The following is a 17,862-nucleotide window of genomic DNA, read 5'->3' as shown; positions in this document are numbered from 1 at the left end:
GGTGCTCCGACTTCCTCCCACCTCCAAAGACATGCACCTGGGGATAGGTTGATTGGCAACACTAAATTGGCCCTAGTGTGTGAATGTGAGTGTGAATGTTGTCTGTCTATCTGTGTTGGCCCTGCGATGAGGTAGCGACTTGTCCAGGGTGTACCCCGCCTTCCGCCCGAGTGCAGCTGAGATAGGCTCCAGCACCCCCCGCAACCCCAAAAGGAATAAGCGGTAGAAAATGGATGGATATTGCAATGATTGTTCATTCCTTGTTGTCATACTTGCCAACATTGAGACCTCCGATTTCTGGAGGTGGGGGCTGGGGGGCGTGGTCGGTGGTGGGGTGGGGCGTGGTTGGGGGCGTGGTTAAGAGGGGAGGAGTATATTTACAGCTAGAATTCACCAACTCGAGTATTTCATATATATATATATATATATATATATATATATATATATATATATATATATATATGTCTTAATAAGGTTATCCAAAAAATAGTGCTCGATACCGTAGTAGAGCGCAATATATGTATGTGTGGGGAAAAAAAATCACAAGACTATTTCATCTCTACAGGCCTGTTTCATGAGGGGGGTACCCTCAATCGTCAGGAGATTTTCCTCTCCTGACGATTGAGGGTACCCCCCTCATGAAACAGGCCTGTAGAGATGAAATAGTCTTGTGATTTTTTTTCCCCACACATACATATATATATATATATATATATATATATCTATATCTGTGTTGGCCCTGCGATGAGGTGGCGACTTGTCCAGGGTGTACCCCGCCTTCCGCCCGATTGTAGCTGAGATAGGCTCCAGCGCCCGCTCCAGGGCCCCCGCGACCCCAAAAGGGAATAAGCGGTAGAAATGGATGGATGGATGGATGGATATATATATATATATATATATAGATATATATATATATATATATATATATATATATATGTATGAAATACTTGACTTTCAGTGAATTCTAGCTATATATATATATATTTATTTATTTTATTATATATATAAATAAAAGAAATACTTGAATTTCAGTGTTCATTTATTTACACATATACACACACATAACACTCATCTACTCATTGTTGTACTTGAAAGTACAATGCAATACAATTCCGGGGCAATGGCACCTATCAAATACACAGTAATGAAAACACAGTTGTTCTACTAACTGTACTGTGTGTTATGAGAGTAGAGTATGTAAATCCATCATTCCATGTATATTCTATCCTCTGGACCCCCTGTCAAAAGCTTCTTCTAGCTTACTTGGGGGACCCTTTCACGTACCAACATCTTTAAATGATGATATTTTACTACTATTGTATTTGTTATAAGGTATTGTGAATAAACTTGAATATATATATATATATATATATATATATATATATATATATATATATGTATGTGTGTGTGTGGCCCTTTAATAGGTAACAGCATGTGAGGTGAGTGACGTGAGTGAGTGTGTGGGCGAGAGAAGAGAGGGAGCGGGGTAGCGTGAGTGCGGGGAAGCACTAGTTGGTTTTGTGTTGGATTGGCTGTGTGCAATCAATCAATAAAGCAAGATTTGCAACTAATCGCTGGACTCATCATTCACCCTAAAGTCGTCCGCTGTGGAGACCCACTGCCGTGTTGCCCCGAGCATACATCGGCCCTGGAGAAGTGTTGGCGCAGTTGGTTCTATAAAGTTTACACCATTGAAGTGGACAGTGTGTGTGTGTCATTGATTTCTACAGGAATACAATTCAAAAATGCTCAAAATCAAATCCTGGCTCAACAACATCCTTTTGATATTTCACGAGCTGCTACATTGTTTACAAGATGGAGGATGACTCAAAAATCCATCGAATAACTTGATGGACTCGATGAATAATTCAGCTTACTAATGCGAGAGAAATATTTTATTAGTGGCATTTGCCAAAATTAGGAAGGAGGAACTCTTCTGTTTTGATTAAAAAATTCAGACATCGACCAAACAACTGTAGGCTAGTCTTCAAAACACGCTGCTAACGAGTCGTTGCTCGCGACTTGAACACGTCCATTCTTTTCTGTTACTTGACGACACGACAAACTGTACAGAGACTTTGTTAAATGTGACTAAATACTCACCTCACCTCAAAACCACGACATGATGAAAATAAAAACACACCAAACGAGCCTAACAGAGTTGTTGTTTTGCTTTTAGTTTCTAAATGTGACTTTTGTATTCTTTCATCTCCTCTGATGTGAACTCCACTGCCTTCTTCAAGCTAACAATCATGGCGGCTCTTTCTTTACGTTCTTCAACAAGGTCGGCTCATTTACACTTTAAGGGCGTGAAATAGTTTTCAAAAGATAAAACTTCAACTCACTCACCTTCATCTTTCGTCTTTATCTCCGTTGGTGATTTGCTGGAAGTTGATTCTCTTTCATGTTCTCTTTTAGCGGACGTCGCCATCTTAGCATAGCAGTAGTCGTCCATCTTCTATCACGTCTTCAATCTTCACTTCACATATCGCTCCAAACTCAATGCACGTTTCGTGGCTTTGGAAAATACCAATTGAGATATTTGTTGCTATATTTGCTGTGAATCATATGACTTTAAGATCGTGAATTCGAAGAATCTCCGAACAACCATAGCATGCGGTCTACGTCTTTTTGCTTGGCTTCAAGTACATTTGCGCATGCGCTAGAAGCCCGCCACTTCCGTTTCCTACTCCACAACAGTTGTTTTTCAAAATAAAGTAAATTTAATCTTGTTTTAAAACAATGGTTGGCAAAAGTATCTAACATTAAATAATGGACAACAACTCTTTGAAAATAAAAAATATATATATACAAGCACGTGCACACACTTTTTCCATGGCTGTTGTTCAAACCAGAAAAAGGGCAAACATTGAAGAAAAAAATCCTACATTTTAAATACTACAAGAAACAGAAATATTTTTCAACCTACTTAGTTGTTTTAGTTAAAAACCTTTAGAAAGTCAAATGATTACTCTGAATAAAGAAGAAAAGCACTAAGAGTGTAGATCTCCACCAGGACCAATCCTATTGTTCACGTGCTACTAAATTGTGTGCCATCTCATGTGTATCGTGTGCTGGTATGACAATAAACTTCCATGAATCCTGTAAAACACCAGACAGTTAGTAATATGGTTTCACATAAAAATGTTGGTGAAACTGCTCATTTCTACCTAGCGATAGGTGGCTCTAACTGTAGTGCTAATCACTCACCAGCAGAAAGCCCTCATCGCACTGCTAATCAATAACTACCATCTTAGGCACTTAACATCACTAATCGCCAGTTAACAGCTATCATGCTAAATGTCAACTATCTTAAATGCAAACATGAAAACAAGACACATTAACGTCTTTCCCCATTACAAACAGTATAACACAATCTAAACTTATATAAACACATTACTGTCTGAGCATATAAGATATTCAATTGTGTTACATCGCAATTTATTATATTGAAATCAGCCATGTGATTAAGATGGGCACGGTCTGACCAATCACAAGTCAGTAGGAGCTGCTTTGTTCTCGTGTTTGGAGAAAGCGGAAGAGCGATTGTCAGCCTGACATTGATGTGTCTCTGAGAACTGAACACATTTTTATAACTTATAACAAAATGTGTTTATACAGTAACCTGCTCACATGAGTCACATTACAGCAGGGGTGTCAAACTCATTTTAGCTCAGGGGCCACATGGAGGAAAATCTATTTCCACGTGGGCGGGACGGGTAAAATCATGGCATGATAACTTAAAAATACGACTATGACAATTTCAGAGTATTTTCTTTATTTTTTACTTCGGCCAAACATAGAACGAACACATTCTGAAAATGTACTTATCACAAATAATCATCTTGACAAATACTCCAAGTTAGTAAAATATTTTGAGGAAAAAAATGGCACCTTTCCAAAAACACCTTGAAGAACACAATGAACTTAGACATAATCTCAGTGTTTCTATTAAACTTTAAGTCACAACCCATCTAGGTTTGAACAAAAAACAAAATAAAGCATAGAGAAAAACTATTCTATGTATCAACTACCTCATTTGTCATTTCCACAAATTAATCCTGTGCTAACTCAACAAACCATACACACTGAGGTAGAAACTATTCAAGAGTGTTGAGTTACTTCCTGTCTTGTAGACATAATGTGTATTGATAGAAAAATAAAAGCTGTGCAATGTGTGAACAATTTCAACAAAGCATAAATAAAAAGTTCAAAGACTGACAGTATTGCAGTAAATCACACACTGTTCACTTTCTTTACATTTGCACAGAAGACAATCATTTTCACAGAACTATATCAGTGTGCAGTGTCTCATGCTGCATTTTAATTATGTCAGTTTTGATACATCTCAACTTTGCAGTGAAAAAGGGTGTAGTGCAGGTTTTTGAGTGTGCACAAACTTGACACATGAGGCCCCAGGTCCCTGGACTGAAGAAGGAGTAACCAAGCACTTGAAGCATCATCTATCTTACTGTTCAGGAAGGTTTCAGATACAGAGAAGACATGGGGTCATGAGTAGATAAGATTATGCTCCAAATAATCCAAGTTTGTATGAATACCTCAGATATTTGTGAAAGAAGCAGTGAGGTCCTGGATAGGGTGGATGTCGCCACATATGAGCAACATACCACAAACTAAACAACTAATTGGTTATTTTCCCTTGTGTGTTCTTATGTGTTTTACTGTGACAGCTTTATGTTGGAACCTTTTACAACACACTGAACAACTAAATGGTTTTTCACCTGTGTGTGTTCTCATGTGTTCAGTCAAACGGTTCTTAATAGAAAAGTTGTGACCACAAATCGAACACTTAAATGGTTTTTCACCTGTGTGTGTTCTCATGTGTTCAGTCAAACGGCAATTTTGAGAAAAGTTTTTGTCACAAACTGAACAATTAAATGGTTTTTCACCTGTGTGTGTTCTCATGTGTTGAGTCAAAATGCTATTTCGAGAAAAGCTTTTGTCACAAACTGAACAATTAAATGTTTTTTCACCTGTGTGTGTTCTCATGTGTTGAGTCAAAATGCTATTTTGAGAAAAGCTTTTGCCACAAACTGAACATTTAAATGTTTTTTCTCCTGTGTGTGTTCTCATGTGTCGAGTCAAATGGCTATTTTGAGAAAAGCTTTTGCCACATACTGAACAATTAAATGGTTTTTCACCTGTGTGTGTTCTCATGTGTTGAGTCAAATAGCACTTAACAGAAAAGCTTTTGCCACAAACTGAACAATTAAATGGTTTTTCACCTGTGTGTGTTCTCATGTGTCGAGTCAAATTGCACTCTGTAGTAAAACTTTCAGCACAAACTGAGCAGGTCAAACATGTTTTACCTCTCTTCTTTGTAGAGCATTCAGAGTGTTTGTTGTCAGTGTGAGTCCTCATATCACCTTCACAGTCTTTATCGCTGCTCAAAGGTTCTTCAACCTCATCTTCAGCCTCACTATCTGATAGTGGAGCTAAGAGGTTGTCTACTTGTGGTTTCTCTTCATCATCTTCAGTCTTCACAGAGAGAATACTCAGTGGAAACTTGGTGTAATCAGCTTCCTCTCGTCCTAGAAGACACTCTCCCTCCTGAGTGATGCAGAGTTCCTCCTCTTCCTTTTTGATGCAGGGTGGTTGCGGAGTCTCCTGCTTCAAAGTGGAGCTCCCCCCTAAGTGAGGGGAAACTTCTTCTGGATTACCGATCAGCTGCTGGACGTCTGCAAGACACAAACAAAAACACACTTTCTTCTATGTACTGTATGTGTGTGTAGTAGGGTTGTACAGTATACTGCTACTAATAAAGTATTGTGGTACTAATCAATTGAAATCGGCACTATACCACCTTTGAAAAGTACCGGTACCGTTCTTTCATCTGAATGCCGCTGTGTGGCGGTGACTACAGAGCAGAGGCGCATGATGTTGAGTGTGTCAAAACGCACACACAAAGTGCATACAAGCAATAACATGGTGGAGAGGAAGAAAGGCAACAAAGGACAATTCTACTGGTTAATAAAGAGGGTGCGTGAAGTGCAATATGGAGGTATTTGGGCTTCTAAACTAACAATAAAGGTGACACTTTACACAGGGAGCCGCCGCTCTGCAAGGGTTGCTTTACACCTTTCCTGTTTGTTGGCTCCCAGACCGTGGTCGAGGAGCGCAGGGGAGACGTTCCCTCCAGGGCCCATGTTTTGTCGGGGGTAATACTGGGTCCATTAAGCTCCACTCTTTGGTCGGAAGGACGAGGCCGTCGATTAGTTACAACTTGGTCACTTTATTTATTATTTCCACAGGGCACAACCAGACATCCACCATGCTATTAACACTCCTGCACATGCTACCACTACCTCTCCTTACTCGCCCGCTCACTCACTGACGTCACTCAGACAACACGTGGACATTCTCACAAACACATAAGTTAACCAGCTCCCCTGCTGTGCGCGTGTACAAAACCCAAAAGCAGTGAAGTTGGCACATTGTGTAAATGGTAAATAAAAACAGAATACGATGATTTGCAAATCCCTTTCAATCTATATTCAATTGAATCGACTGTAAAGACAAGATATTTAATGTCCGAACTGAGAAACATTATTTTTGCAAATAGTCATTAAATCAGAATTTAATGGCAGCAACACATTGCAAAAAAGTTGGCACGGGGGCATTTTTACCACTGTGTTACATGGCCTTTCCTTTTAACAACACTCAGTAAACGTTTGGGAACTGAGGAGACACATTTTTTAAGCTTTTCAGGTGGAATTATTTCCCATTCTTGCTTGATGTACAGATTAAGTTGTTCAACAGTCCGGGGGTCTCCGTTGTGGTATTTTAGGCTTTATATACACCACACATTTTCAATGGGAGACAGGTCTGGACTACAAGCAGGCCAGTCTAGTACACGCACTCTTTTACTACAAAGCCACGCTGTTATAACACGTGGCTTGGCATTGTCTTGCTGAAATAAGCAGGGGCGTCCATGGTAACGTTGCTTGGATGGCAACATATGTTGCTCCAAAACATGTATGTAGCCATCAGCATTAATGGTGCCTTCACAGATGTGTAAGTTACCCATGCCTTGGGCACAAATACACCCCCATACCATCACAGATGCTGGCTTTTGAACATTGTGCCAAGAACAATCCGGATAGTTCTTTTCCTCTTTGTTTGATGTCTACAGTTTCCAAAACCAATTTGAAATGTGGACTCGTCAGACCACAGAACACTTTTCCACTTTGCATCAGTCCACTATGGACTGGACTCTAACTATTATGTTGGATCCACTATGGACTGGACTCTCACAATATTATGTCAGACCCACTCGACATCCATTGCTTTCGGTCTCCCCTAGATGGGGGGGGGTTACCCACATATGCGGTCCTCTTCAAGGTTTCTCATAGTCATTCACATCGACGTCCCACTGGGGTGAGTTTTTCCTTGCCCTTATGTGGGCTTTGTACCGAGGATGTCGTTGTGGCTTGTGCAGCCCTTTGAGACACTTGTGATTTAGGGCTATATAAATAAACATTGATTGATTGATTGATTGATCTTAGATGAGCTCGGGCCCAGCAAAGCCGGCGGCGTTTCTGGGTGTTGTTGATAAATGGCTTTTGATGTGCATAGTAGAGTTTTAACTTGCACTTACAGACTGTACTTACAACTGCAATTACTGACAGTGGTTTTCTGAAGTGTTCCTGAACCCATGCGGTGATATCCTTTACACACTGATGTCCGTTTTTGATGCAGTACCGCCTGAAGGATCCAAGGTCACGGGCATTCAATGTTACGTGCAGTGATTTCTCCAGATTCTCTGAACCTTTTGATGATACTATAGACCTTAGATGGTGAAATCCCTAAATTCTCTGCAATAGCTCGTTCAGCAATGTTGTTCCTCACATATTTGTTCTCAAAGTGGTGACCCTCCCCCCATCCTTGTTTGTGAATGACTGAGCATTTCATGGAAACTGCTTTTATACCCAATCATGGCACCCACCTGTTCCCAATTAGCCTGTTCACCTGTGGGATTTTTTTTTTCCACTTGTGCCAACTTTTTTGAAACATGTTGCACGCATCAAATTCCAAATGAGCTAATATTTGCAAAAAATCACAAAGTTTTCCAGTTTGAAGGTTAAATATCTTGTCTTTGCAGTCTATTCAATAGAATATAGATTGAAAGGGATTTGCAAATCATTTCCACATCGTGCCAACTCCACTGGTTTTGGGGTTTGTAGATACGTAGACGAGCACACAGCTGCTTGGCTTGATGCCAAATATTAGCACAGTTAAAACTGCCCAATTAGCATTTTGTAACAAATTCCTACAATTTATGTTTTGTATTTAATAAATGTGTTTTACTTGCTACATGGCTTATCTGTGTACATTTAGCCATACTTTTGTTTTTAGCACTTAATTAATAATTGTATTTTTCTTCAAGCACAGTCTAGGAGTGGCAACCATAAATTAAGAATAACTTTATATAATGTCAGTAAAACTTTCTCTTCTATTCTAATCTAATCCTTGATTATAGCAGACTATATGTAATATGGAAAACTGTACATTGTTCTTTGAGTGCTACAAGAGAAGCCCAATGTGTTTAATGCCTTTTAATTTATATTTTAACCTTGTAAAATTGTTCTTTGACTGTGAGTGTTTAATGTAGTGTAAGATGTTCCGTTAAAATAAAGCCAATATTAACATTTTTCGTAGTTCCCTTTATTTGGAAAAGTATCTATACATTTAGTACCGGTACTAAATTATTGGTATGGGGACAACCCTAGTGTGTAGTGTTTCATGGCCATTCATTTAGTGCCTTGCCAGAATGATGGATCAATGTTTACATGACTTGTCATAGACTCAAAAAAGTTCAGCTAGAATCACAGAAAGTAGAAAACATCTGCTTCGATGGACATTAGGATACTACAAACTAACAGTGGGGAAAAAGTCAATCTTGAAATACATCGCAAAACTAAAAAAGATAATATCTATCTGAAAGAAGTCTGTAGTTAAGAAGTAGAGAACTTTTTTAGATATTAAATGCAATAAATTTGATCCACTTTCTGTACAATTGCAATGATCATTTTATTTACTTTGTTTTTGACACAATTTGTCCATCAAGTATACATTTATAAAACATTAATTTTAATTCGTTTTTTTTATTTTTCAGTGACTTTGTAAAAATGGCAGTAAAACTCCATGTCACAATATTGCAATATACTATTGTATCGTGACTCAAGTACCGTGATACATAGTTTATCATGAAGTCCTTTCCAATACCTCGTCCCAGGCTGGACAATTATGGCAAAACATAATAATAGACTAGACTTAGACTTAGACTTCCTTTTTATTGTCATTCAAATTTGAACTTTACAGCACAGATAAGAACGAAATTTCGTTACATAAGCTCATGGAAGTGCAGGATAAAAAAGCAATAAGGTGCATGCATAAATATATATATATGTATATATATATATATATGTATATATATATATATATATATATATATATATATATATATATATATATATATATATATATATATATATATATATATATATATCAAACATCAGGAGATTTCCTGATGATTGAGGGAACCCCTCATGAAACAGGCCTGTAGAGATGAAATAGTCTTGTGATTTTTTTCCCACACATACATATATTACGCTCTACTACGGTATCGAGCACTATTTTTTGGATAACCTTATTAAGACATATATATATATATATATATATATATATATATAAATAAATAGATTACTGTACAGATAAATATATTGCACTTTTTCACATGCGTCCACTTTTATGGATGTATGTTATATTATCTTTTGTATGCCAGCGAGTTAATCCATTTTGGGGGGAGTTGAGGGGATGATTTAATTATGATGCTTTCAAGAGTCTTACGGTCTGAGGGAAGAAGCTGTTACAGAACCTGGAGGTTCTGCTTCGGAGGCTGCGGAACCTCTTTCTAGAGTCCAGCAGTGAAAACAGTCCTTGGTGGGGGTGGGAGGAGTCTTTGCAGATTTTCTGAGCCCTGGTCAGGCAGCGGCTTTTTGCGATCTCCTGGATAGGAGGAAGAGGAGTCCTGATGATCTTTTCCGCCGTCCTCACCACTCTCTGGAGAGACTTCCAGTCTGAGGCATTGCAGGCTCCAGTCCAGACAGAGATGCTGTTGGTCAGCAGGCTCTCTATAGTGCCTCTGTAGAACGTGCTGAGAATGGGGGGAGGGAGCTGTGCTCTTTTCATCCCACGCAAAAAGTGCATGCGCTGCTGAGCTCTTTTGACAAGAGCTCCGATGTGTAGGGACCAGGTTATATTGTCAGTTATCTGCACCCCAAGGAACTTGGTGCTGCTTACTATCTCCACTGCTGTGCCGTTGATGAAGAGTGGAGCGTGGCTGGACTGGTGCTTCCTGAAGTCAACGATGATCTCCTTGGTCTTGTTGACATTCAGGACCAGGTTGTTGGTTCTGCACCAGTCAACCAGATGTTTCACCTCCTCCCTGTAGTCCATGTCGTTGTTGTCACGGATGAGGCCCACTACTGTCGTGTACTTCACAATGTGGTTAGTAGTGGACCTAGCGCAGCAGTCATGAGTCATCAACGTGAACAGCAGCGGACTCAGGACGCAGCCCTGGGGGGAGCCGATGCTCAGGGAGATGGCACTGGAGGTGTTGTTGCCCACTCTCACAGATTGGGGTCTGTCTGTGAGGAAGTCAAGCAGCCAGTTGCATAGTGGGGTACTGAATCCAAGGGGGGCCAGTTTGCTCACCAAGTGCTGCGGGATGATGGTGTTGAATGCTGAGCTGAAGTCCAGGACCAACATACGCACGTGTGTGTCCTTTCCTTCCAGATGTTCTAAGCTCAGGTGGAGTGCAGAGGAGATGGCGTCCTCTGTGGAGCGGTTAGGGCGATAAGCAAACTGGTATGGGTCGAATGTGGGGGGAAGTCTGGAGACAATATATTCCTTTACCAGCCTCTCGAAGCACTTCATTACGATGGGGGTGAGTGAAACGGGGCGGTAATCATTGAGGGAGGAGATTGTGGGTTTTTTTGGCACTGGAATGATTGTGGCCGTCTTAAAACATGATGGTACCACAGCCTGGGTCAGCGAGATGTTGAAGATGTCTGTGAGAACCCCAGCCAGCTGGTCTGCACATCCCTTAAGCACCTTGCCCAGAATGTCATCAGGTCCCGGTGCTTTCCGGGGGTTCACTCTCCTCAGGGTTTTCCGGACATCCGCTATATCCAGGTTGAGCGGCTGCTCATCAGGGCGAGGGATGGATTTTCTCGCCGGAGTGGTGCTAAGTGCCTCAAACCTCGCAAAGTAGTTGTTAAGGTCAAATTAATAACGATTATTTTGAGAGATTTTGGAATCACGATAAACAACTACATTTATTAATTTGAAAACGTAAAAGCAGTAGCACCAAAACTCAATTTTAAATATAATCTAAAAGAACTAGTAACAAATAAATAACACATAAAATAAATAAATTAAAATGACTATAGCAATATGAAAAACAAATTTAATTCAGGTTTTCTGTTTAAATTTTTCTGAATTCAGTTTCTTGAATATTCGTGTCACACCCTTAGTGAAAGTTGTCTTTTCGAATTTGGGGCTTTGTTTAATTTCAGGCACATTTTTAACATAAACTATCTGTTATCATACCATACCAAAGGAATTCAATACAACTTTTTTAGAAAAACCAGAAAATAAGAGCTAGAAATAAATACAAATATTTAAAGAGGCTCACATGTTTGTAACTTAGACTTATTTTTATTGTCATTCAAAATTGAACTTTACAGTATAACAAAAACACTACCAGCTATCTTATTTTACCATTAGTGTTTGAACAAAGCATACATTTTTTATTTTCTTGTTCTTTATTACCTCCTATCTACTGCACGTTGATGTAGACATGTGGTTTTTTGATTGATTGATTGATTGAAACTTTTATTAGTAGATTGCACAGTTCAGTACATACTCCGTACAATTGACCACTAAATGGTAACACCCGAATACGTTTTTCAACTTGTTTAAGTGGGGGTCCACGTTAATCAATGGGGCAGGGCCGACATCTGGGCAACTGAGCTACATACGGGTTCTTCGAGCCATAGCAACCTGACTGGCGTTGAAAACAAACCGTCGCCATTACTCTTTAACCTGTCGACCTGCGCTGATTAAACCCGTCATTCTGCCTCCAAAATGCCAAAAAACTGTGTTGTTTTTGGTTGTGCAAACCACAACTGGAAACAGGGAAAACAAAGGTCGTATTTTGTTCTGCCAAAGCGTGCTAAAAGCCCACAGAGACGAGACAAATGGCTCGCAGCTTTACACCGGGAAAACGAGGACGGTTCTCACTGGAGTCCCCCCAAAATCCCGGGTCGAGTGTTCGGATCACTTCGTTTCTGGTAAATATAAGGAACAAAAATCCACCTTCTTAACCACAACTTGGTCCATGCTAATGTTGAACCCGTTGAATTTTTACTGAATAACGTTCGACAGCTGAAGTTGTTGTTGTTGCACAACAATAACATACGGTATAAAGGCTATTTCCAGTAATTCAGCAAATAATAAATCATAATACTGAACTGAATTTGAATGAGCTCTCTACAGATATAATAAATATACAGATACTGGTAGCCACCGTGTCATCCTTATTATCATTTATCAACATACCTTGGGTGATTTAACCATTTTTATGTGATTTATTCGTTATATAACAACCGAAGCTAACAACCGACCTGGTGCGCTTGTGAGATAGACATAAAGATTTCCAAATTCCATGTCCGGCCATTGTGTAGGATTATCAGTCCACGCATCTGCTGGAAGGCGGTAAGGGCAGTCGTTTAATCCGACTACAGAACATTTTAACTCGTATCTTAACCTAGCCTCACTGGAAAGACTATTTACATAATCATAGGCCATTTAGAACAGTTTAAAATGCCGTGAAACCTCGTTAAATGCCTTTTCTGTCAATGCTGTGTTCGCTGTGAGCTGGTTTGTTTTCAACGAATTCAATATGGCGACTGCGTTGCTAGGGGATTGGAGGGCGGAAGTGACGTAGGTCCGCCCTCGCCCATTCATGGTCCAGTCTTCTTTTCACACACTGCACATCTCTTACTCTTCCCCAACATCTCTTCTTTCACATCATTATTTTCTTTACACAAACGCTTGTTTTGCTCTTCCACTTTCTTCATTTGACTTTTGCATTCTTTCATCTCCTCTGATGTGAACTCCACTGCCTTCTTCAAGCTAACAATCATGGCGGCTCTTTCTTTACATTCTTCAACAAGGTCGGCTCATTTCGTCTTTAAGGGCTTGAAATAGTATTCAAATGACAAAACTTCAAGTCACTCACCTTCATCTTTCGTCTTTATCTCCGTTGGTGATTTGCTGGAAGTTGATTCTCTTTCATGTTCTCTTTTAGCGGACGTCGCCATCTTAGCATAGCAGTAGTCGTCCATCTTCTATCACGTCTTCAATCTTCACTTCAGATATCGCTCCAAACTCAATGCACGTTTCGTGGCTTTGGAAAATACCAATTGAGATATTTGTTGCTATATTTGCTGTGAATCATATGACTTTAAGATCGTGATTTCGAAAATTCTCCGAACAACCATAGCATGCGGTCTTCCTCTTTTTTGCTTCGCTTCAAGTACATTTGCGCATGCGCTAGAAGCCAGCAACTTCCGTTTCCTACTCCACAGCAGGTTTTTTTTTTTTTTTTTTCAAAAATAAAGGCAATTGAATCTTGTTTTAAAACAACGGTTAGCAAAACATCAAATAATGGACAACTACTGTTTGAAAATAAAAATATATATATATATACAAGCACGTGCACAGACTTTTTCCACAGCTGTTGTTCAAACCAGAAAAAGGGCAAACATCGAAGAAAAAAATCATAAATTTTAAACACTACAAGAAACACAGAAATATTTTTTCAATCTACTTAGTTGTTTTAGTTAAAAACCTTTAGAACGTCAAATGATTACTCTGAATAAAGAAGAAAAGCACTGAGAGTGTAGATCATACTTGCCAACCCTCCCGGATTTTCCGGGAGACTCCCGAAATTCAGCGCCTCTCCCGAAAACCTCCCGGGACAAATTTTCTCCCGAAAATATCCCGAAATTCAGGCGGAGCTGGAGGCCACGCCCCCTCCAGCTCCATGCGGACCTGAGTGACGTGTTGACAGCCTGTTCACACGTCCGCTTTCCCACAATGTAAACAGCCTGCCTGCCCAATCACGTTATAACTGTAGAATGATCGAGGGCGAGTTCTTGGTTTCTTATGTGGGTTTATTGTTAGGCAGTTTCATTAACGTCCTCCCAGCGCGGTAACAACACACAACAACAGCAGTCAAGTCTTCGTCTACGTAAAGCAGTTCGTCTGCCGTAAACAGCAATGTTGTGACACTTTTAAACAGGACAATACTGCCATCTACTGTACATGCATATGTGACCCACCCATAATGTGTCACATTTTTGTGTTGATTTATTTAGTTTATTTTGTGGTGTGAATTCGTTTTTGGAGCTGTCATTACACATTTATCAGTATTCACATTGGTCAGTAGGAGGCAGTAGAGCGTTTCTTCCCAATTGAATGCTATCACCTGCAGACCGGAAGTGTCTTGTCATTCTGATGAGCGCGACCAGTCTGTGAACAATTGAAACGTCCTGTGTGCTTTTTCCTCCTGTATAACAGGTTAGTTTTGGTGAATCAACTCACTGAATAATATCCATGTGATCTTTATAAGTTTAAGTACACATTCTGATGGTGGAGCCTAACTCTAAAGTGTTTGTGAGTTGTAGTTTGTATTTGTGAATGAATCCAGTGCACAGCTGCAGTAATCAATACAAAGTGGCGACGTGAGTGTGCAATGTTTATATAGGAACTTCTGATCCTAATTCAGACTCCCAAATTAGAGCTCCCGTTTTCTTATTGATTTTATAATGTATATTTGTATAATGTGTGTGTTCTGAAATAGTGACAGAGAATAGAACAAGGATGGACAGTTCAACCCTTAACTCAACAATGAGTAGATGAGTGTTATGTGTGTGTGTATATGTGTAAATAAATGAACACTGAAATTCAAGTATTTCTTTTATTTATTTATATATATATATATATATATATATATATATATATATATATATATATATATATATATATATATATATATATATATATATATGTGGGTTCCCTCTGGGTACTCCGGCTTCCTCCCACCTCCAAAAACATGCACCTGGGGATAGGTTTATTGGCAACACTAAATTGGCCCTAGTGTGTGAATGTGAGTGTGAATGTTGTCTGTGTATCTGTGTTGGCCCTGCGATGAGGTGGCGACTTGTCCAGGGTGTACCCCGCCTTCCGCCCGATTGTAGCTGAGATAGGCTCCAGCGCCCCCCGCGACCCCGAAGGGAATAAGCGGTAGACAATGGATGGATGGATATATATATATAGCTAGAATTCACTGAAAGTCAAGTATTTCTTATATATATATATATATATATATATATATATATATATATATATATATATATATATATATATATATATATATATATATATATATATATATTAACCACGCCCCCAACCACGCCCCGCCCCCCACCTCCCGAAATCGGAGGTCTCAAGGTTGGCAAGTATGGGTTGATGAAGCATATGAACATTTCTTAAACAAGTTCATAATACTTTATGACAAACATTGTCCATGGAAACAACTCAATAGTAAGCAGCGAAAGAATAATCAACCATGGATGACAAAAGGATTTAACAATGCCTGTAAGAAGAAGAATACACTATATAGAAAATTTATAGCACAAAGAACTACAGAGGCAGAAATTAAGTACAAAAAGTATAAAAACAAGTTAACAAACATACTACGATCATGTAGTAAAGAATATTACAGTGAATTATTGGACAGGAACAAAAATAATATGAGAGCAACATGGGGCATCCTCAATAGCATTATTAAAAATGGCACTAAGAGGGATTACCCCCAATACTTCTTAGAAAGAAATAAAAATAATGACAACATAAATGGAGTAGTTGAAAGCTTCAATAATTACTTTGTAAATATTGAACCAAAATTGGAAGAAAGGATTCCAGACCCAGTTTCAATTGAGGACTATAATGATACCATAGAGCCAAATCCCAACTCCATGTTCCTCAGTAATGTGACACAGGAGGAAATAGTTACAATTGTGAAAAAATGGAAATCTAAGACTTCAACTGATTGTAACGGAATTGATATGGAAACGATAAAAAAGGTTATTGAAGAGATCTCAGTATATTAGTAACCAATCAATTCAAACAGGTAAATTTCCAAACAAAATGAAAATAGCTAAAGTTGCACCAATTTATAAGAATGGAGACAAACACCAATTTACAAATTATAGACCCGTTTCCTTACTTCCACAATTTTCTAAAATCGTTGAAAAACGGTTCAATAACAGATTAGAGAGTTTCACAAACAAAAATAAAATAATCGAAGACAACCAGTATGGATACAGAGCTAATGTTTCAACTTCAATGGCTTTAATTGAAATTACAGAAGAAATTACCAATGCAATAGATATTAAAAAATGTGCAGCAGCAGTGTTTATGGATCTAACCAAAGCATTTGACACAATTAATCACAATATTTTAATCAAAAAACTAGAGCAATGCGGCATTAGAGGGTTAGTCTTAAACTGGATAAGAAGTTATCTAACAAACAGGAAACAATACGTGAAGCTGGGCGAACACACATCTACAACGCTAAATATATCCTGTGTTGTACCTCAGGGATCAATACTGGGACCTAAATTATTCAATCTCTATATAAATGACATTTGTAAAGTTACAAAAGATTTCAAGTTAGAATTATTTGCGGATGATACAACAGTGTTTTGTTCAGGAGAGAACACACAGAAGATAATACAAATAATAACAGAAGAAATTAACAAATTAAAAAGATGGTTTGACCAAAAACAGACTATCGTTGAATCTAAATAAAACTAAATAATGCTATTTGGTAACAGTAGAAGAGAAAGTCAAACACAAATACAAATAGACGGAATAGAAATTGAAAGAGTAAATGAAACCAAATTTCTAAGTATAATGATTGATGATAAATTGAACTGGAAATCTCATGTAAAAAAATATACAACATAAAGTAGCAAAAAACTCTTGCTGAGGCTTTTAAATATCTACAACATGCATTTGACAGAGTACAAGAACAACTTTGCTATCTTCAACTGGTTTTAAATGCAGAGAAAACAAAGTGTATGCTCTTTACCACATCAAAAACTGTAAGATCATCACTGTGTGAGAACATTTTAACAAGAAATGGGCAAGAGATTATGTTAGTATCTGCTTTTAAATATTTAGGATTTTTAATTGATGACCACTTGAGTTTTAAGGAGCACATTCAGTATGTTGTAAAAAAAAAAACTGAAACTTTTACTGGGATTTTATTATAGAAACAAGTCTTGCTTTTCTTTTACTGTGAAACAGAAATTGGTGGAAACAACCTTTTTACCTGTTATTGACTATGGAGATGTGTTGTACATGAATGCTACTGCTGCTTGTGTCCACAAGCTGGATAGTGTGTACCACGGGGCACTGAGATTCATCACCAACTTACTCACCATTGTGTGTTATACTCAATGGTTAACTGGACATCTTTATGTGCTCGACGCCTCAATCATTGGTATGTTTTCATCTACAAAACCATTCTGGGTATCACTCCATCTTATCTGTCTTGTCTTTTAACAAAGAAACAAGGAAGTCACAATCTTCGTTCAATGAATGTTCTGCAATTTGTCGTCCCCAAAGTAAGAACTGAACTGGGCAAGAAAGCATTTAGGTTTTCAGCACCGAAGGCTTGGAATAACCTACAATCGAACATTA

At 38.6% G+C, this 17,862-nt stretch overlaps 2 protein-coding genes across 2 annotated transcripts in view; both read right to left on the bottom strand.

The window, feature by feature from the left end:
* Positions 1–17,862, bottom strand: part of LOC133619255 (uncharacterized) — a 208,025-nt gene that overhangs the window by 126,886 nt on the left and 63,277 nt on the right. The gene's annotated exons all lie outside the window — the stretch shown is intronic.
* On the bottom strand, positions 4,427–5,698 carry LOC133619326 (uncharacterized). The gene has a single exon (XM_061980299.2). It carries the CDS (start codon positions 5,380–5,382, stop codon positions 4,651–4,653), a length of 732 nt encoding a protein of 243 aa, XP_061836283.2. The 5' UTR covers positions 5,383–5,698; the 3' UTR covers positions 4,427–4,650.

Source organism: Nerophis lumbriciformis, linkage group LG20 (assembly GCF_033978685.3).
Source record: "Nerophis lumbriciformis linkage group LG20, RoL_Nlum_v2.1, whole genome shotgun sequence".
Lineage (NCBI taxonomy): Eukaryota > Metazoa > Chordata > Actinopteri > Syngnathiformes > Syngnathidae > Nerophis > Nerophis lumbriciformis.
Note: the sequence above shows the minus strand (reverse complement) of the source record. Positions and strands in the feature narration are given on the sequence as shown.

What these genes read in the sequence shown, in the direction of transcription:
- LOC133619326 (XM_061980299.2), bottom strand. Translation starts at nt 5,382, where the DNA reads ATGAGGACTCACACTGACAACAAACACTCTGAATGCTCTACAAAGAAG.